Below are 22,770 nucleotides of genomic sequence, written 5' to 3' on the forward strand. Positions count from 1 at the left end.
TTAACATTGGACAGCATTTGCTAGACAATACACAATTCTATTTAGTAGCTGACAATTGATAACTTATAAGGCTTCCTGTGTGAGTTGGGGGAGGAGGTCAAAACCATCAACAGATGCCAAATAGATTCCAAACAGCAGATGCCAAACTAAGGCTAAACTACTCACATTTCAAGTTTTGATTTTTTTGAATGGGAAGTTTTCAGCACATTTTGGTTCAGCTCTATATGCAGCTGCCCTGATCCAGTTAGGAACCATACACAGATGGAAGCTGAATGGAAGCATGGGAAATCATGTTTGATTCCTACTTCTATGCAAAAGTCAGGGCTCCATGAATACATTTTTTTTTGCGGAGGGGGGGGGGGGAGGGAAGCATCTTACCAATCAACTACTTGGGAGAGAGAGAGAGCAGAAGGTTGAATTGTCCCACCCCCTGTACTTTCTCTTGCCATGCGGAACAGGTGATCCATAGGATCTCACCCTTTAAAGAAAAGCTGTTCCATGCATGCTTTGTTTGATGAGAATCAGAATATGAGCTCCCATTTTGAATCCTTTGGTGAAGATATTTGCTGTAGCCAAATAAGAGTACTGTAAAACTCAATTTAAGAAATTATTATACATTGTTTTATGTTTCTTTATATAAAAAGTTACAGTTAGCAAGCATATGACACAAAGAAGTGGATAGGGACAGCAGTAGTTATGAATGCATGCTTTTTACAATGTACCTCAATTTTTTGCCAACTCAAACATTCAGCAGCATACATGCAGACCTGTTTCTGAGTGTAAAATTCAATTCTGTGATTTGATTTATATCCAACAAAAATTTCTACCCAAATTATGAATGATTAAATACCTGATTTAATAATTTGATTCCTGAAACTGGGTAAACTTTCCATCGTAACAAAACAAGACAAATAATAAATATAAAGAAAGAAAAAATACTGATGGTAATAATAAATGATAGCAATGATAGTAGTAAGAGTCTTATTGCCATCCACTGATTTTACTCATTACTGATTGATGCCTTTTTCATGAAACTGGAAAAGCTGGTCAGAGTCCAGAACACCTTTAGCTTGTAGTTCCAATGCCGACATTTTCACAATTCATGGTAGAATATTCAAAATCACCCAGGAGCGCACTATTTTCAAGCAGTCTACATAATGAAAACAAGTTCAATGTAAATAATCTTCTTGCATGGCACATACTATACAAATAGATTACAAGGACATTATTATGTCTAACATGAATTTCAACGTCAAACTCGGTACTGCCAAACAAATGTATCTGCAAGTATGTCCCAAAGAAACCTGCAGGATTTAAGTTGATTCACAATGGTGCTGGCATGCATGCATTACACCTTAGATTCTCCCTTATACCTGGCACAGGATGTCTGGTGTGATACAATGCCTATGTATCTACATAGAATCCAATCAATTTACCCACTGCAAAAATAATGGATGGACATGTGGGAAGATGTATTTGCTTGATTGGTGCCTATGTATAATGCTAATATATAAAGTTGTACACACTGGTGGGGAGGGATGCTTGCAGGTCTGTGGCTTGCTGCACATATATAAGGCTGGATCCAATCAGCTGTTCTTCTGGTGAAAACGGAATGCAAGGTCTCCCTTTTACAACACAAAAGGTTGTGCTAGGGATCATGGGTCCTCAATAAACAAAGACCATGTGAAACAGGTTGTTATAAGGAGGGGTATTAGATAAGTGGAAATTATTAACTTCTAACTGTCCGAGAATTGCAATGCAAGTGATCCCATAGTCTCCTTTGCAAGGCAAAAAGGCTGGCACTAGAGCAATTGGTGACCTCAGTGGTAGAAACAGTAGACATCAAGGATACTGCATAGGCATTGGCACTGTGGAAGCTGACAGCAACATCTTGCATGATAAAGCATGGTGGAAAAGAAGAACAAAATTGGAGATGTGGCAATACCTCTTACAGTTCTATTAATATAATATGACCAGTGATCCAATGCAGTGTTGCAATCAGAGAATGCTAATGATAAAAGAAACATACCATGAATCAAACCATGGGCTTTTGTTGTAGCAGGAACTCCTTTGCATATTAGGCCACATCCCCTTGATGTAGCCAATCCTCCAATTAGTACAGTAGGCCCTGTACTAAGAGCTTACAGGGCTCTTAGTACAGGGCCTACTGTAAACTCCAGGAGGATTGGCTACATCAGGGGTGTGTGGCCTACTATGCAAAGGAGTTCCTACTACAAAAAAAGCCCTGAAAACCTATAGTCCAAACTATACAAACTAACTAGCTTCAGTACATGGAAACAGAACTTTGCAGAAGCTCTCAGCCAGAAGACAATAGAAGATAAAACTATAATATTCTTAAGCACATTTAACTCTTCATGGTTTCAATCAAAGTCTTTTTCAGGTTAAGGAAGACATAATTCCAGTTGAGTCAAAATATAAAACAAACATATCTGAACATCTAGAAAAATGGTGCTGAGAAATATTTGTAGTTGTTAAGTGTGACAAGAAGTGGTATGCATTGTAAATCCACTCCTTACCCACCCAGAGGAATACAAATGGTTCTTCTCTGAAATTAGCAGCCAGCTGAATTTATCCCTTCCCCACAAAGAAAAATTAAAAGAATGATATGATACATGTGCCTCATTTGAAAAGAGCAATCATGTTTAAAGATTTCTTTCCTTGACACTTTATTAGAAATATATAGGCATAGTTTTGAAAATACACACAAACACCAACCCAATAACTTACAGTGAAATTCTAAGCAAAATCATACCCTTATAAATCCATTGACTAATGACCCTAGAAAAATGTAATTTGGCTTTGACCTGCACTATTAAAGTAAGGCCCTAATGCATCCATGGGGTTTCTCTATTCCTTTTAGTGTACTCAACAGGAATGAACATGTGGAACTTTGCCCAACACTGAAAAGAACAGATGTTTTCACAAAGGTCCATACATGCATCAGACTCATTTGGAGCTTTGGATTTCAGTAGAAATATTTTTGTATTGAAAAAAAATTACCAAGGCAGAACCAGAATGCAGAGCGACTAGAGCAAAATAAGATTATAGCCATTCAAACCTTTCACAACAAAACAGTAATTACAGCTACCAAAATGAAAACAAGATTAAATTCTTACAGTCTAAATGGTTAGCCAGTCCTGCTCTTGACACCATCAATTCTAAATCACAGTAGAGTAAAAGAACAGATGTTCTCATATCTCTGTTTGACTAAGCATTTAGGTAGCATAAAACAAACAGCCTGATCCACAGCTTTTGGTAGCAGAGAAAGACCTGGTACCCGTGCTGCTCACACAGCAGGGAGAAGGCATTACATGTGAACACCAGCTGGGAATAGAAATTTATCTCCTGGCATTTATTCTGCAGTTACTCAAGACAAACTCTTGGTTAGATAGAGATTGGATACATTGTTTGCTGCATCCAATTCCTGGGAACCAGCCTTCTAGCCCTGTCTTAATGCAAGAAGGAAAATATTGGATACTGGCAAATACCACTGCAACACCACCACTTGGAAATCTGTCAGAGCCAGACAGGAACTACTGTAGAGAGCAGGAAATGCTGGGCTTGCACTGTTTACATTGGCCTCTAAGTGCCTCAACATTTATTGTTAACACTGAGCGAGTTATTTTCCACACAACTCATTCACAGTCAATCTAAAATAGGATAACCCTTTGTTGCATCTTCCCCTGGGCTCTCTGAAGGATGACTGAGTTGAAAAAGAGACAGGTTGGTTGGGTAAGGTTCTCTGTACTCACACAATGGATCAGGCTGGAAGTTATCCCCTACTAAAGCATTTTATATATCATGGCCATAAATAAAGGTGAATGGGTCATGCCAAGCATCTGTTTGAAACTCAAGCTTTAAAATCTTGATAATCTTTAGTGAGATGTTGTAGAACAACTGAGGATAGTGATTTGTTTTATGCATTTGTTTGCATTATTGCAACTCCTGCCTATGATCTGAATGTCTTTGTTTGCATAGAGCTCACTCGGCATGCAAAGATGCCAGCTACCTAGCACCATTTGCTTCACAATAAAGCAAAACACATTGACAAACACACCACAGATATGCACAAAGCAAATGACAGACAGCTAGACAGTTTCAAAGGAAATAAAAATGAATGGAATGCACACGATGGCGAATTGGGAGCTAGACATTTGTTCACTTACCTTCTGTTTGTCTTTTACACCCTAGTTGTGTTGTACTCTGATTCATGTTTGCTTAGAGACCCAATGAGGCAGAACCTGGAATGTTATGGCTATTTCATTCAACATAATAATGTTTGCATAGAAAAAAAGAAATATATGCATACACATTCTTAATTGTAATATAACTTAAGAACCTGATCAACTTGTTCCAAATCACTTAAAATTGGCATGCAAGAGGACAGCAGTAAAGCTCTTGTTAAACTGAAAAACCCTGACCGTGTCTCACCAACAGATCCCATTCCAAGCAAGCGGCCTGAGGTATACAGAGTGCTTTGAGAGTCTGGGATACCCAGTGGCTTATATGTACAAAATGAAACATATGGGGCACATGAACAGAACAGTAAAGACGTAGAGAAAGAATGCATGCATGTGAAACACAGAGTTTAAAAGGTTCTGGCTGCTACCAAATAAGTTGTACATAACTGAGTTTAGCTTTTGTTTTCTTTTTGCTTTCTGCTTTTACTTTAAACTGTTTAATCATTCTTCCTTACAAGCATTCAAGGTGCAATACACAGTAAAAGAATCCCTGGGTTTTTTTCTTTAAAATTGAAATCATGCCAGACTTTGAATGGTCATTGGATTAAAAAGGTTGTTTTTCACTATATATATATTTCTTTCATAAGCAGATTTAAAACAATAGCAATCAAAAGCAAACTTTTAAAATCATTTTAGGCTCTAAATGGTCAATAAACATGATAAGCAGGGATGCTATGGTCAGCTACAAAACTGATACTGTAATAGTTTGAAAATACTGTCATTTGCTAAATAGAAAATCATATTTTACAAGAAAGGGAAGGGTCTTCTCTCTTTGAGCAGCTGATCTCCATGCTAGGCAGAATGTCTGTGGCTTGGGGTTAGGGCAAAATGTAGGGTTGCTTTTTGTTATTTTGAAATCACATGCATCCTGATATTTCAAAGGATATGCCATTAACTTTTAGGAGAGGAAATCTTTGGTGTGGTTGAATGCACTTGCCCTTTCTTGTATTTTTCTATATTGATAAGATTAAAAGTTTTTTTAAAAAGAAGATAATAGTGATTTTTATGAGGAATTAAAGGGGATGGACAGAAATAGAAAGGAAAAACAAGTAGAAAGAGATTAAAAAGTCCATTCACACAACTTGTTTCAACCTTACTTGCATCTATTCTGGGAAACAATTCACATGCAAAACTACTATGGAACTGAGACCTGCTAGTTAAATGATCCAGAAATATAAATGAAGTTTTCAGAATATGTAGCTTTGAATTCTGGACAAAAATGTTCTCATGCCTTTGCACAGGAACCCACTTATTGTAACTGCTATATGTAAATTCATCATAAGCTGTGTGAATGGATCCTAAGAAGAAGAAAAAATATAGTGGCCTGAATACTAAATGGAAAGATCAATTAGAGGGGAAAGAACAAGGGAATATTTGGGATGGAACCAAGTCCTCACACAATAGTCTTCATCAAAAATCTAATGATACTGACCGCTGGACAGCTTTATCATGTCTGGAAAGCCTGTGACTCGTGGTTGGTACCTCTTCTATTTCATCTATATCGCACGCATCTGCAGCATCTTGTGAGTAGCTATGCTTCATGACAAGAATATTTCTCCTGTTCATGGGCTGGATGAGGGGCTTTACAGGCTGGGGTTGAATGTCTGTCAAGATAGGCGTATCTCTTGTGCTGAGGTTACTACGGCTGCCCTTAGTGCTAGATAACTGTGATCCACAGTGGTGGTCATGAATGCATTTGGAAGATGATCTCCGCAGTTTATGATAGTTTTCAAAGTCATCTGCAACATCTGCAAGGTCCGCTGTAGCCCCTGCCCCTCTCAGAGTGCATAACTCATAGTGAGGAGGCTCAAATACCTCCTGAAAGACTGTTTGATCAAAGTCTGATTTCCGCTGGACAAATTTTTTACGAGGCTGTTTAATCTGGACTATGACAGAGATAACAATAAGGAGGACCACAATACAAGAAGTTACCCCAATTACAGTTCCACTGGTATTGGTAAGCTGGTCCAAGAGGTTGGCTTTTCTCTTTTCTGTGTGGTGGACAAAAAAAAAGGAGAGCATAAAATTAATATCCTTTAGAAAAACAAGTAACTGTGGCACTGTTCTACTCATCTAACCAAGTATATGAAAAAGAGTGAGAAAAGCTATATGAAAGACACTGTTATAATGGCAGTATGATCATTTTTTCTGCCCTGTAATTCTAAAGAGATAATTCTAGTTCAGAATCAGTCTCCTGCATGCAGTTACAAAATGGAAATTGCTGGCTCGTGCTCCTCTGTAGTCTAGTTCATACGGTAGTATTCACAACCTTTGTATTTGAAGGAGCTGAAGAAGTATAGTAAGGAAGAGAATGAGGTATCATCCTGGAGGCTCCTAGTTTAAATTTTGCAGCATTCTTTGCAATACATTTTCAGCTTCACTCACAGAGATAATATTGGCCATCCTAAAGCCACCCTAAGGCTTACAAACAAAATAATGTAAACAAAGCCCTTTGTTTTCTGAAAGTGCTATAGATATTATAAGAATTATTATGTATTTAGCAACATAATCTGACTTTTGCTTACCCTATCAGAGTTGTAGCTTTCACATGATCCAGCATGGGATTGTACCTGGAGTCATGATGACAATAATCCAGGACTGGCCTGATATACCACCCATAGCTGCATTACCATCATGTTTGGTTTTTTTTAGCAAGAACCTGGACTCTAAAGGTGGATCCAGAATTTTATCTGTCGAAGACACTGGCAAATACAGATTTTTGCCATGTTCCCATCCCTTAGCAGTTGACTCTCTGCAAATTGACTTCTGAGTTCACAGGACCTGTATGAATGTACAGCAAGATGGCTGGGCTGCACTCCAGTGAGGAGTAAGAAGGACATGACATAATTTTCTGTTAGCTGAGCCCCACTTGCAGAAAAGATAGGAGGAGGGAGATTTTGGCTCTTCCTCACTGCACCCTCTGCATCATATGGCTAGATGTCTATGCAGTTAGTGCAACCCCAGGAATCAACCTTCTGGTGTCTGGAAAGAATGCAGAAAAATCCTTGTGAGGCAGAGCACCTTAGTTTCACCAAGAGTTGACACAAATAATAGTGGGTCTACTTCAGCTTGCGGGTATTTGTAATTACAATTTCTCATAGATATTATCTGTATCTCTTTCAAGGCTTGAAAGTTAGCTTTTATTGTGGTTTTTGCTAATTAACTCTGTATTGCCTAGCAGTATTCTTAATTTTATTTGCTCTATGTGTGTTTCTCTAAAGATTTTGGTCTTCTTGTGTGCATTTAACCTCAGGAATGAGTTTCAAACCTGCTTATTAGTCTGTGAGGCAGTGGCTCAGAGGGACCCAGGTTTGTCCTACTGGTGGATTATTGGATCCAACGCCTAGTCTTTTAAGTTCATTTGTTAAGGACACAGGTGTTGTTGAACTATGAAAGTTGAAGCACAATTGATATCTGTAACTATCCCAGACTATTCTGACCTTCCACAAGCCACTTTAGGGGCCTACCCAGTGCTGCACTGTGTCATCAAATTATAATATAGACACTCTGCTCAGAAGGTACTAACCGTTAGATCATAGGGACAGGGGTGGAAATAAAGCAACATCCAACCAATATCATAAGGGAAAGTCCATCTCAGGAGCCTTGGATTGACCTCCAACACTTTATCCAATGGGATGACCGATGACAGGATTCAACGCTATGGGTTGGATCCAACAGGCTTCAAGGGGACCTCTGTTTTCATACCTAGCCCTTCCCAACTCCCTCCTTATGGCTGCATCCCACTACCACTCAAAATGCTTCTCCTGGCAGCTTCCAGAATAGCAATGGTTATATGACATGGGAGTGACAGAGAGAAAATGACAAAAATCAACTCCTTCTTCCATCAAAGTAAGTGCCATGGGTTGAAGACAACTTTGGATTCAGTCTTATATCCCCCTGGTGATTATGACTGGCAATTTGAAATAACTGTATCTTGTGGATAATATAAATACCCCTTATCCTTGAAACATCTCAAATCCAGGCCTTAATGATTTATTTGAAATTGCTGGCTTTAGTTAACATTTAGCTGACTCAGGAGGAAAAGCAAGGATTATTGCAAATATGGATTCCAGGAAGAAAAAAATCTTTCCCTGTGAGCCATTACTTACGTTTTTGATATGATGTATTCCAAGGTTCATGAACATAAATCTTTAGAGCATCAATGCCTTGGACCCAAAGGATAATCTTCACAGGCTCCTTGTCACAGCCTGTTCATTGTGGCAGCATAAATTTCAATTGCTGTGCTTCACTGGCCATGTGATTTTCACTATATGCTGAGCTGACTCCCAGATACTGCCAAGTTTTATTTTAAAACAGACTTTGCTCAGTAAACTGGGAGGTCTGTGAAGCTGAAGAGCTGCTTCAGTGGTCAAGGCTTCCGGTTTGTCCTGTCATTGCTGGAAACACTGAGAAAGAAGCAATAGCTATGGTGGTGGAAGAGAAGGGAAGTCCCAGAGCTGCACTGACCAGGAAGGTAGTGCATTTTCAGGCTTCCCTCTCAGTGAAAGAGTTTACTGAAGCTTCAGAAGTATCTTCTCATTTAGTGCTGTGGCAGAGATTCTCTGGACTAGGGAGATGGCTGGATACTATCTGGCCACTGTGAAGTGAGAGTCAGCAATCTTATGCCCTGGAGGGTTCCAGCTACCCATCAGCTTGGCTGCTGAGGATTGTGTTCCCCATCTGAAGAACTTGGCTATCCATCCATAAATTAATATCCTTGCTCGAAAAAGTATGTGTAACAGGTCATTTCTTGAAACTGCTTCTGGTGAGTTAGAAGAACTTGCTTGGTTTTGTGATACAAGTAAATTTTGAAATGTTTGTAGGGTAGCAAGTGTAAAGGCTTTGTGTTGTTGTTGTAAGGTTTTTTTTTTTAATCTGTTTGAAGATTACAGAGATCATGGAAGCAGGAGGTTTAATAAAACAACAAGGAAGATTTATTTATATATAACTAGTGTGGTGAATTCTCTTTAAAGCTTTTAGATACAGGTCTGCTCATCACCAGAGACAGGCCTCACAATTCTTTCCTCTCCCACAACTAGAGTTAATCCACTCTGCCACACTACCAGGGACAACTACACACAAAACCTTCCTAAAACAATTTCCTTCTTCTGTCTACACTCTCCTTCAGACAGCTTTCAACCCCCCTCTGGAAGGGGACTGGATGCTGTAACAGCACTCCCATAGCCTTAGATATGAAAACAGCTGAGTGCCTGTTTTACTTTGCAGGGTCAAGGCAAGCTCTCTTTCCATTGCAGTATGTCTAGTTAAAAACTAATTAATTATTGTAAGCATCAATACATTGATAGCCCAGTTTGGAGCCCTTCCCCTACTTCAGGTCTATTAGAAAGCAGGAGGGGAATGACTGCTGGATGCTTCATTATACCCTGACCAGTCCCCATAGGGTATAATAGAGAATCAATCAGTGGGTATCTGGGATTTGGAGGGCTGTTTGATGAGGCAGAGGCACCGAATTTTTAGCATAGTTGCTGGTGCCTCTCCTCAACCCTTTCTAAGTTTCAAAAAGATTGTACCAGGGGGTCCTATTCTATGAGCCCCCCTAAAAGGTGCCCACATCTTCCATTATTTCCAATGGAGGGAAGGCATTTAAAAGGAACATAGTCCCTTTAAATGTGATGGCAGCACACCCGAAATTCACACTTATTTCATCTTCCCTTCTGGAACCTCCTAATCTCTCCTGGAGTCTCCTGATAAATCCCCCACCAGTTTGCCATCCTCACCTGTCAACCCTAAGTGCTTAGCTGCAGAGGGATGCAGATATGCTGGCACTTGGTAAAGGGGTGAGGAAACAGTGTCATACAAGATCAGGCCCTCATTACATTTGATGGTGATGGAATCTTTCCGGTGACTACAAGGATGCCATAATGTCTAGCTTCGCCCTTTGATGCCGCTTTGAAACTTACAACCTTGCTACTTTTGCCTGCTTTCTCTTCTTCTCTGTAATCCCTTATGATGTGTGACACCTGAGAATCCCTGATCCAGCAAAAGAGGGTTTTCAGGGTATACAAGGAGCTTCTGTGGGAAGCAAATTAGAGAAGTAATTTTTCACTACCTTTTGCTTGTGCAGTTTTTGGGATGGAGCCAGTTTGGTGTAGTGGTTAAGTGTGCAGACTCTTATCTGAGAGAATCGGGTTTGAATCCCCACTCCTCCACTTACAGCTGCTGGAATGGCCTTGGGTTAGCCACAGCTATCGCAGGAGTTGTCCTTGAAAGGGCAGCTGCTGTGAGAACCCTCTCAGCCCTACCCACCTCACAGAGCTTCTGTTGTAGGGGAAGAAGATATAGGAGATTGTAAGCCGCTCTGAGTCTCTGATTCAGAGAGAAGGGCGGGATATAAATCTGCAGTCTTTTTCTTCTTTGGTGGTAGACTACTAATTTAGAGGTTTCATCTATCCTGATTTTCTTTGTGAGCACAAAAGATGTTTTAAAGAAGTTTTTTTAGAGTTATTTTGGAACTCCTGGCATTGTTTTTATAATGTTTAAAAAATGAATCATTATAGTCATTGTCTATGATGATTCAAGACATGAAAGAGTCAGGTGATCAATTAACCGCAATTAGGTGAATAATATAAATAGCAAACCAATGTGAATCAAGATATGGAGAAGTATAACTGGATTAATGTCAAAATGGGTATTCACTGGACTTGTACATGGGACTTTTAAAAGCATTTCATTATTAATTCCAAAAGGGACTGCTTCCTTACCAGGTTGGTTTGTATGATTTTGCTTCAGTATTGTTTCTTTTGTTGTTATCTCATTTTCATAATTCTATTTTGTTATTATTTCCCATTGGTTTCAATAGAAGATACATACACACCCCACACATGGCCTATACCTTCATGGAGTTTTTGGGTTTTTTTACAAATTGGGCAACACTCAGAGGCAGGGGTCATTTTGTAGAAAAATAGGTGGTGGAGCTCATTAGCATATGCTGCCTCCCAGCCAAAAGCAACCCGATGCAAGAAAGGAGAGCCCCAGGTCAGCGAGGCCTGCTTGGGCTGGCTAGAGATCCAGTCAGCCCAAGCAGTCTTCACTCACCTGGGGCTCTCCTGAGCTGCCCCTCCCCAGTCAAAAGGCAAGCCATCTACGAACCAAAATCACATAAGAAGTGGAGAAAGGGTGGTGTGGGCTTCTCCATGGGTTAATGAGGGCTTCTGAGGACATGGCAAAGCCCTGGTGGCTGGCTGGCTGCCCGTTCTCCTTATCCAGGGATCGTTATGCAGCTGTACCTACTATTCAATGGACAAGGTAGGTGGGGAGGAAGAGGGGGAATCTTCAGAAAGGTTCAGGAGCTGCACTCCTGTGAGCTCCTGCTGAATCTGAGGCCTGCTCAGAGTATTCCCCTAGGAAATCCACAGTGATGAATTTCAGATAACTTTTTTGACAAAATGTATTGCGACCATATTTAACATTAAAGTGTCTGAAAGAATTGATCAGAAAGACATCAAATACTAACATAGACAGTCCTGCAGCCACTGAGGTTGATGAACAATAGCTTAAGGAGGAGGCAGACTGACAAGGAAGGGACATTTGGTAGCACAAGGAGGGCAAGTCATCAGATCAGGTAGGCATCAGCAGGAAGGGTATACATAATTTTTTATTACTGGACAGCGTGGAATTTATTTAAAATTCGGACTGATTTCACACTCGCCTTACACCTCTCTCACAGTCGTCTTCTCAGCGCAGCTCCCTTCCGATTTTCCACTATCTGCCCTGGGGCTACAGCAAGCATTGGCATTTTCACACAGTAAACAGAAACTGGTTTTTAGCAGTTTCTGTTTACTGCATGAAAACGTCGATGCTTGCTGCAGCCCCAGGACAGATAGTGGGAAATCGGAAGGAAGCCATGCTGAGAAGACAACTGTGAGAGTGGCATAAGGTGAGTGTGAAATCAGTCTCAGTTTAACCACTGTACTTTGGTTACCATTGGAACATTCATAAAATACAGAGTGGATTTCAGAAGGCAAACAATCAAATTTTAATGATAATAACAATTAAAATAACTCCTAAAATAATTGTAATTCTCAAAAAACTTCAACAGCTACAGGGGAGGGGGAGAGGAAGGGACACAGTTGAAAAGCAAAGGAGTTTTGTGTAAGCAGAAGACAAGGTGTGCTGTTTCAGAAGACGCTGAAACAGCACACCATCACAGTAAGCCACACAATGAAACATGTTATAAAGAAGGCTAACCAATAAAGCAAATCAGATTAAGGTGGAGTTTAAAAAAACAGGATTCTAAAGAATCAGAGGTGACAAGGAAAAGCTACAAATTGAAAGAAGCAAGCCAGAAATCAAATAACATTTAAAGCATTGAAGAGTTAGCTAAAGGAAAGCAAGCCTTTCCCTCCTTCAAAAACCCAATAAATTGCTTCAGAAAGATTCAGGGAACACAGCTCTTGGATAACAGAAACTACATACAAGAACTGCTCTTCAGTATGTGACCACAGCTTATGTCTGAATCACCTCATATCCTTCAGAATTGGAACACCTCATTCATGTATGCAATCTTAGAAAGTACAGCTTGCAGTCAATAAAAAAAAAAAACCACCCCAGAGATTCTCTTCACCTTCCCTATAAGGAGTAGAACTTTTCATGCATTCATTAAAAAAATACTACTTAAAAAAAAACAGAGATGGAGAGTGCTATATGGAAGCCAATGAACAAAATTAAAGAAAAATGTACTTTATTGTTCAGTATTAGTTATTTAGATGGGGAAGTTGTTTCATTTTTATGTTAATTATGATTGTTACTAAACATCCTGTTTTCATAATTATTGCTATTGATAACTAAATACATGTACAAGTGTAGTATTCACATGGAAAACTACTACCTGCTTTATATTTTAAAGGATTTGCCAGAAACTGATTTTTTTCACCTGAAAGGTGAAGGCTTTTAGCATTGCTTAAGATCAAGCCTTTGTGCTGTAAATTGAAATGGTGACAACTTTCTCTTCATTCAGGTTACCATTGCGATATGTCACATACCACAACAATGTTTTCAATTTAAGAAAAGTATTGAGGCTTAAAAATGTTTGCATGCTTTTCTTTTGCCTGTAGGGAGGATACAATCAATGTTTGTCCCATGATGTTATTAATTTAATCCTAAAATATTAAAAGAGGACTGCTAATACAACTAGTAATGGACACAAACCAACTCACACAAACTAACATTTGTGATGAATTTTATCCAGTTTGTGCTTGGTGAAGTGAAATTTGTGGCAGGTCACCTGGCATGAACTTTCCAGAATTTTAAAAATTGTTTGTGGAGGTTTGCAGAGACATTTCCAGAAAGACTGTCTCTATATAATCAAAATGTTACAGACCTTCAAAGCAACAACTTGGAGGGCATGTAGAGGAGCATCCAGGGGAGGTCCCCTGTGACTTTGATGTCTCTAGCTTGCACAGGATCCATTCTATACAGTCCTGAATCTCAGACGTTTTGAAAGGCACAGGTTCAGTTCAACACTTGAGTAGCTTGAAGTACCACATCCAAAACATTTGAGTAGCTTAAAGTATCACATCCAAAATATGAAGCTAGGTAGTCAACAGATCATGTGCAAACTAGAGACACCAAACTCACAGTGGACCTCCCCTGGATGACTCCCTACATGCTCTCAAAGTTTGCACAGGATCTATTCTATACAACCCTGAACCTCCAAAACCTCCTAAAGCGTATCTTGAAATTAGAAGGATGGGAGGAATTGGGGAGGGGGACAAGCTCTCTGGCATTGCATCAGAGTGTAATGTTAATTCTAGTACAAAACTGGAAATGATGACACAACATTTAGGTACTCCTATAAGATTTGCCAAAAACCCTGTGGCATTTTGAGTGAATTCTGAAGCATCACCACAACATCATGACATCACTTCCAGTTTTGTATCAGAAGTTCTGTCACATACCAGGACAATACCAGTGCTCCCTCCCTCCACATTTCCCTCACCATCCTTTGAGGTACGGCAGGGAACAGGAGTAATTGTTGGTAGACCTGGGCCTCCTATTGCAGTGTGATTACAAACATTCATCTGTATAATGATGGCATGGATGAACCATCACAGCCATTTCAGAAGAGAGGCAGGTCTACTAAGAGGACAGAAGGAGGAGTACAGAATTTCAGGGTCTAGGTAGCCCTAGAGAGCCTTAAAACTGGGCAAAATACCATTGGGGATATTATAGGTCTGCATTTTTCATAGATGTATATTTTACTCTTAGTTTTCTGATGATTTTATAATGTTCACACTGTGAAGAAAGGTGGGGTATAAATGATGAAAATAAATTATATATACCTGAAGATGGGAAGCAGATAAAAGACTGATGAATGGCTAAGGAGAGAATGAAGCAAGGAAAGGGAGAATATATGGGGGTTGCCAGGAGGAGGGGAAAAGGAAATAATGTGGGTAGGATACTTAATATTATGCTTTTTGATTACAGAGGAAGTAAATTGGTATTCATCAGGAACAAGCTCTTCACTGACAGAACATTATAGAACATTATATGGCAAGCTGTGAATATGTTTCATCTAAAATTTAGCTTGATATCTCTCAGAGACACAGCTGTTTAAGACATGCAGTTTTTCATTTAAAAGATATATTGATAGCCTCTGCCTTGTTGGCTAGTTCTTTTCCTCGTGATCAACATGATATTTGAAATGCTGCAGGCCATTGATGCTGTGGTTGTACATTAGTTTCAGAGTTTTCCAGTGATTCATGAAGATCTGGAAACATCCTCAGTACCACAGCCAAAAGATGAAGTTAGGTAGTTAACCTGCTCACATGTCTGAATTGGCAAATGTCTCTCTGAAGTAGAAATTGGAAAAGGGAACACTGGAATTGGAGGGGTGGAGAACTACTGAATTTATGAATGAACCATCATAGCCATTCAAACAATCACAGGACAGAAGAACTGCTTGTGCTTATGACAAAGTAAAAGGGAAACCATGATTTTATTCTTGGAAGACTGCTATTCCTTTTAATAAATTTCATGTGTTTGGTTTTTGAACTGCAAATTTATTTCTTCTCCTTCATTTAACTTATTGTCAGTTCAACACTTGAGTAGCTTGAAGGTGGTTATTCCCCTCAGTCTTGCCAACATTTGCTTGGCTTCTGGTTTTTATCCTTTTATATTTCAAATGTGGGAAGATTATACTTAGATTTAATATAAGAAATGCTGTCATTATGTCCTGAGGCAATAAAAGCATAAATGGAGAATTAGACTTTAATCAAACTTTCCCACATTTAGTTATTATTTGGTTTATGTTTCCATCAGCTGACCATCAAAGGAATAAGCCTGTTATCTGCAAATTCCTCTTAACATGAAATGAAGGGTGATTTTATCTGTGTGACTAATAGGGTTGCCAATCCCCAGCTGGGGGCAGAGGATTCTTCAGGGTTATCAAAAAGGGGTTGAGTGTCAACTGGACACTCCGTTATATCCTTGGAGACTGGTCCCCTTAAGGCAGGGGTGGGGAATGTCTGTCCCGAGGGCTGTTTATGGCCCTTGAGACCATGGTCTGGCCCTCGGGGTTTTTTGGGCCGAGCTGAGCCACATGGTGGCCTCCCTGGGGCCTGGCTGGCTGGTGACAATCATGAGGTGCAGCCACACTATGTAGCAGCCTCCCCGGGGGCCAGCTGGCCGGCAGGTATCATGGGGCCCAGCTGTGCTGGGTGGCAACCTCCCTGGGGCCTGGCTAGCAGGTCAGGATCACTGCGGGGCCTGGAAAAGTCACTGTCACCGTTCAGGTAAGTTTCCTCCTCATTTCTTTATTTCCCTTTCTTTCTATTTCTTCTCCCCATTTCTTTGTTTCCCTTAATTCCCCTTTCTTTATTTTCCTTTCCTCCCCTTCTTTATTTTCCTTTATTACTCTTTCTTTTCCCCATTTCTTTATTTCCATTTATTTCAGTTTCCTCCCAACCTTTCTTTATTTATCCCCCCCATTTCTTTATTTCTCTTTCTTTCCCACATTTAGTTATTTTCCTTTCTTCTCCCCTTTAGTTTCCTTTCTTTCCATTTCTTCCCCCATTTATGTCCCTTTCTTCCCCTTTCTTTCCCCCTTTCTTTATTTTCCTTTGTTACACAGCTACCACCAGTACTTGCACTTGCTTATCTCAGATGGTGTGGCCTAATATGCTAATGAATGTGTGACCTAATATGCTAATATTAGGGGATGTGGTCTAATATGCTAATGTGTTTCTGCTGGGCTTTTTCTACCAAAAAAGGCCCTGGACCTAAGCATTTGTCTAGGGCGGTGGGGTGTGGGGGGGTACATGCCAAATTAGGCTCTCCCCACATGACTTCAAATAGAAAAACAATTATTTGCATTAATTTTGCAGGCCTGAATCATTCTCCCTCAGCAGAGCACTATTTTTAAGCTGATAATTTTGTATGGAGTGCGAATGTTGTTAGAAATATCCAAATAGCCCTTGACAGAAAAAAGGTTCCCCATCCCTGCCTTAAGGTATAATGGATAATCAATCTGTGGGCACCAGGAGCTCTTCTACATCCATTCATAAAAGTCCAACGATTGGAACACATGGCAGAAGCATAATCATGCCTTTATGCTTTAGGTAACCAATGTTTTTTTCAAGAAAGGGAATACTTTTGTTATTGATTTTGGATTTTTATTTAATGTTATTTTTTAAAACAAAATTATGACCTTCTCTGACTCTTGAGCACATAGTGCATTGAAATTGAAAATACATTTAAATAATCACATAACACGATAGGAAATCACAGGTAAAGAAAACATATCCAGCCAGTTAAAACGTATTTTAAAATGGAAATGCATCACAGTTCTATCTAATTGGTTCTTATTTGATACCGAAGATAATCAGGTTTCTATGTCCAGAAAACAATGATGTGCAATTTCTGTTCTGCATGTCTGTGCATTACCTTTGCAGTGGTTTTCATCCCATGGATAAACACAGTTCTGGAGTCCATTGCAGACCAATGTATTATTAATACACATATTACTATGGCAAAAGAATGTGTTGGCTTCACAGGGAGCTGAAAAAAGCAAACAATAACATTCATTAGTGACATTAAGCAGTGTATTTTTACCTTACCAACAGAAAATAATAATAACAACAACAACAATTTAATGCACATTCATGCAAAGTCAGTTGAATTTTGCAACTTTCTTTAATGTATATAAACTGTATGAAAACAAGGTTAAAAGTATTTACATGATACTGGTGAAATCTCAAAAAAACAGAAAGGACTGAAAAGGATTTTGGGCTGAACTCCATAATGCAGTTCTTGCTTTTCCCTGTTCCATTCTGCATACACAGCTTACTTCTAATTTTCACTGAAGTTAAGCCAGTAGGGGTTTACTTCAAATGCTGGCCTATATTCTACAACTTTCTCTCTCTCTCTAATTCCTATTGAGAATTGTGGTGTATATATTCTACACGCCGATGAGAAAGCCTGGATAATGTTCTGGGATTGGTTTCTCCTGATTGGTTAGTTTCACACTGGGTGTGCCTTTTGAAATAGGAGATTCTTCAAGCTGAATTTACTGTAAGATCGCCATTACTGTCCCCTCCCCCTTATCAGTAGTCAAGAAGTTTGCTGGAGGAAAAAAAACACCTACAGACACTGCTTTAAGAATTTAGTGAGGGGGGGAGGTGGAGACATCAGTGCTTTGTTTTGCAGCCTGAGTTCTCCCCATTGTTATTTAGAAATGAGATAATAAAAGGTCAAAGTAGATTCCACATCATTATTCTCATGTTTGAAAAGTTTGTGGTCAGAGTCAATTTAAAAGGAAACCTTTTTTCCCCATATACAAAATTGTCCCAAAGAAGTATCAAACTTGCATGAAATAGCTCAGCATCTTAACCAACCAAGCTAACCTGATGTTCTTGCAAATGAGTCAGACAAAGGCAAATACCTTACCTGATCTCCTATTTCAAAAAACATGCCTAGTGTGAAACTGACCAATAAGAACAGACCAATTAGCCTGCTGGGAGGGGCGGAGGAGGTGAAAAATCCAAGGAAATGTTTCTACTTTTACAGGACTGGAAGTAAATTAAGAGGAGGAGGGGAAAATACTGCTCTGAAAAACCACTCTTGGAAACTACAGAGATACAGTGGAGTGACAGCAGAATGCTGGGGAAACGATGTGGAAGGAATTTCGAAATCCAATGAGAGGTGAGTATGCGAGTGAATATGGGGTGAGTGTGCGAGTGAATATGGAAGCAGGTTTTTGAAGTGATGGAGGTGAAAGCCATAGTAAACACAAAAGGAGAAAGAGTCCCTATGTCAAGAATAAGCATGAAATGAGACACAAAAGAAGCAAATTTATGTAAGTTTGCTTAATGTACATCACTAATATAAGTTGCAGAATTCAGCTTTTCTTGATACAGAGTTTGGAATCCTTTCATGTAGAGTTTTAGTCTTAGGGGGGGGGCTTAGGGGGGAGTGTTATACTATCCTAAGAGAAGGATAAACTGCTCAAACAGAACAGAAGACAATTAGGATAATTAGGACAGCACTTTCTCAATCAGCATACAGTCCCATACACTCCAGAGCGGAAAGGAATAGTAGAAAGGAAAAATTGCTCTCTCACCAAAGACTACAGATGCATGTTCCTTGTGACAGAGCTACATGACAAGTATTGGGGAGAAGCAATCAACACTACTATCTACTGCAAAAAAGATTACCTACTAAAGGTGCCAGTACTATACCATTTGAACTGTGGTATGGGCACAAACCCAGCCCGAGTAATCAAAAGGTGTTTGAATCAAGGCCTACACTTACATTCCTAAAGAAAAATATATCAAGATAGATCTTAGAGCAGAAGGCAGCATTTTCTGTAGGCTATGCACTGGGATGCAAAGGATACCGAATAGAGATGGGCACAAACTAGGAAAATGTGGTTCGGTTCATGGCTCATTGCATGCCTGGTTTGCAGACCATGATCCATCATGAACTTTTAGGGGCTAAACAAACTGGCTCAATTTGTGAGATTCAAGATATAGTAACCCTCCCCCCTGACACACACACCCCTACATGCTAGAGACACCAAACTTGCAGAGGATCTCTGGCTGACTTTCTGCCAAGTTTGGTGAGGATTGAATCAATGGGGCCTGAGTTATGCCACCCCAAAGAAGTTACCTTCATCCTCCATTTGTTACACTGAAGGGGGGGGGAGCAAAAGAAAAGAAAAGAAAGACAAGGGCAATAGAAGCCCAGTAGAACAGAATCAAAATCCAAGATTATCTTGCAGTAGAAACCAAAGGTGGGAGGGGGCATTTTTGCAAGCCCAACAGAACCAGTACAATGTTCCCAGCATACCTAGTGCCACTGTGACAGAGCAAACCCAACAGAACTCAGGTCAAGCCAGAGAATCTCTGCAGTAAAACAGAAGCGGGGGTCATTTTACAAACCTAGCAAAACCAATGCAATGTACAGAGCACCCAGCAATACCTGTGCAATGAAAGAGTGCCTAGCAGAATCCATTGCTATTGCAGCAATGCCAGCTCAACAGGACAGAATCACACTCCAAGCAAGGGGGAAGAATTGCAGGCCCAGGAGAACCAGTGCAATATACTAGTGCCCAGCAGAACTCAGTGCCACAGTAGCTATGCAAGTAAAACAGGACTAATGTCAAACCAGAGAATCCCTGAAGTGCAGACTGAAGGGGGGCATTTTTCCAAGCCCAGCACAACCAGTTCAGTGTACAGAGTCACAGCAAATCCATGCAAGAATGCAAGCTCTGTGCAAGAAAATGGGAAGGCAGCACAAATGAACTCTGGTGAAGGGGGAGAAAACCTCTTGAAACCAACTAGACCAGATTGAAACAGACAGGGCTGGAGAATTCCACCCCATTGCTTTGAAGTTTGGTAAACAATCTGTTTGAGCAGACACAGTCTGTCTGGAAAGACTTCCATTCACAAACTGGCACAAACCTCCACAAACTGCTTGAAAGTTTGTGCCAGTTGACCTGCCATGAACTTTATTTTGCAAACCATGAACAAGCCAGAACACATCATGGATTTTAGTTCATACCCATCCTAATAAAGAATCCTCAACCCAGAAACAGAAATAGCCAAAGTCTGCAATGTGGTTTACATTGATGAAAAGGTGAAATCAAGAAACTTGTAGAAAGAAGATATCAGTTAGTCGACATTGGCAGTGAAAAATGAAGCACAGCAAATAGAAACAGTGAATCTGAGCACTATGGACAAAACCTATAATGCACCTGCAGAACTTAAAAGGCCACAAGGGGCTGCAGAACCAAGTGTCAGATGATCAATTAATTCAAACAAAGGAGTACCACCAAGGTGGTATTATTGATGCTATTTTGAGTAAGGGGTGAATTAAGTAACACCAATTTATTAAAGACCAAGAAAAAACCAATACATTGGATTCTGTGGTTCTTTCTCCTAGGAAAGAATCTGTCATTGGATGAAGACTCCATTGGAGGCAATTTGGGGGGGGGGGGGGAATCCACTAGAACAGAAATGCTTAAATTCACATGGGTAAAGGACACAGCAGTTTCAGTTCAGATGTAGCATTCCTGCCAGATGTTTTGGGCAAACCCTAAGGGATGACTATCTGGCATGAGCTTTGCAGGGCCATTTTGCTGCACTGTATTGAATTCATAGATCTGATGAACTCATATAGTGTGATCTAGTAAACAATTCTTATGTTCTCCTGTTGCAAACATTGGACACAAGGTGGCAAACTAACTCTAAAAGATCTGGAAAATGTGACTTAACTCTTTGGGTAGGAATTAATCAGATCATGCCATTGAAAGTAAAGCAGCAGCATTTTCCTTGTGCACAGTGTTACAATTTATACAATCAAGATATGGAAGAATGTCTCTGTCCATGAGGGAGGAAAGGAGACTGAAGTGGCATGTTACAGGCATTTTCTGCATGATGAGCATTAGAATATTGTTCCTTTATTAGACAGATTCAGAAGTACAGCTTTTTAAATTAAAGTATTCTCATTAACACTGAGTTTCTATTGCTTTAAGCTAAAGTATTCTCATGAGCACTGAGTTTCTGTGGATTTTCCATGTTCTCAATTGCAAAAGGCTCCAAAATAATGTATAATTTCAATTTTTAAATTATTATCATCATTATTAGGAAAGGAAAGGTCCCCTGCAAGTACCAGTCATTTCCGACTCTGGGGTGACATTTTCACGTTTTCAAGGCAGACTTTTTACAGTGTGGTTTGTCGTTGCCTTCCCCAGTCATCTACACTGTCCCACCAGCAAGCTGGGTACTCATTTTACCAGCCTCGGAAGGATGGAAGGTTGAGTCAACCTCAAGCTGGCTACCTGAAAACCCAGCTACCGCCGAGGATCGAACTCAGGTCGTGAGCAGAGCTTAGGACTGCAGTACTGCAGCTTTAACACTCTGCACCACAGGGCTCTTACTATTATTATTAGTATTACATTATTATTACATTATTACAGGTATGCTAAAAGTGGTATTTGGGAGGGTCTGTGGCTCAGTGATAGAGCATCTGCTTGCAATGTAGAAGGTCATGGGTTTGATTCCCAGTATCTCCAGTTAAAACATCTGACAGCAGGTGATGTGAAAGACTTCTGTCTGAGACATTGGAAAGTCACTGCTAGTCTGAGTAGATGATGCTGACCTTGATGGATGAAAGGTCTGGTTCTGTATAAAGTAGTTTCATTAAACTGAAAGTTACATTTTCATTTTCTTTATATATCAAATAGAACCCAATGGGCCAATAATGTTACTTTGGCTGTAACTCACCAGGAGAAACATCTATATCAGGTTCCCCAACATGATGCCCATGTGTGCAATCGTGTCTGCCAACACCTCTCCTTGTGCCTGCCAAGTGTTTTCAGAAAGTGGAGATTTTGTTTAGCAAAGCTTCTGATTGGCCACTGGAGATTTTATTGGCTGCACAGATTTTTAAAATGTAGCTTTGGCAGCAGCTGCCACCATAGCATGTGGATCTTCACCGTGTGACTAAAGCTAAGCTGCTGCAGCAGCTATTTTGTTAGCAGCTCCACCTCCTGTGGCAGCAATTTTGGGAGTCTCAAAAAGGTTGGAGATTCCTGATCTATATACTACTTTCATGTCTTTCTAAGCAATTCAATAGTAGACCAGAAGAAGAGAACAGCTTTTGGTTACCACATTTGCCTCTAGAGAACTTGTACTTTCTTGTACTTTCTTTTGCTTCTCTGCTATAGATTTTGGAATAGGGAGATGGAGACTAGGTGACAGATTTCGACAGACAGAAAAAATAAGGGCAAATCTGGAACGGAGGGACAAGTGTCCAATGAATTTCTTCATGGGCACTCTATTTTTAAAGCTCAGGCTAACTCATCATCATACCATAGACTTCCTTTTTACAAAATAAATAAATCTGGAGCTTTCATCCTTTCCTTGCTCATTACCCATACCAATTTCAGCAATTGTACTATTATTCTTTCCAATTTGCGCTGCAACTTGATGGCCAGATCTAGACACACAAACAGCATCCTAAACAGTGCCAGGTAGAGTTCTCATTT

The 22,770-nt window shown here is 39.9% G+C and overlaps 1 protein-coding gene across 4 annotated transcripts in view; it reads right to left on the reverse strand.

The window, feature by feature from the left end:
* Positions 1-598: 598 nt before the first annotated feature.
* Positions 599-22,770, reverse strand: part of NETO1 (neuropilin and tolloid like 1) — a 149,252-nt gene continuing 127,080 nt past the window's right edge. The window contains exons 8-11 of one of the 4 annotated variants that reach the window (XR_009555671.1): positions 17,166-17,279; positions 5,695-6,253; positions 4,188-4,276; positions 599-1,150 (exon numbers count right to left, since the gene is read on the reverse strand). Coding sequence is in view for 3 of the 4 variants with exons in the window: in XM_060244069.1 (XP_060100052.1) it covers positions 1,066-1,150; positions 5,695-6,253; positions 17,166-17,279 (758 nt within the window). In the remaining variant the exon portion in view is untranslated. Of the gene's footprint in view, positions 1,151-4,187; positions 4,277-5,694; positions 6,254-17,165; positions 17,280-22,770 lie in introns of those variants that run through there. The other 3 variants (XM_060244070.1, XM_060244069.1, XM_060244071.1) reach the window with 3 other exon arrangements.

This window comes from Heteronotia binoei, chromosome 7 (assembly GCF_032191835.1).
Source record: "Heteronotia binoei isolate CCM8104 ecotype False Entrance Well chromosome 7, APGP_CSIRO_Hbin_v1, whole genome shotgun sequence".
Taxonomy (NCBI): domain Eukaryota; kingdom Metazoa; phylum Chordata; class Lepidosauria; order Squamata; family Gekkonidae; genus Heteronotia; species Heteronotia binoei.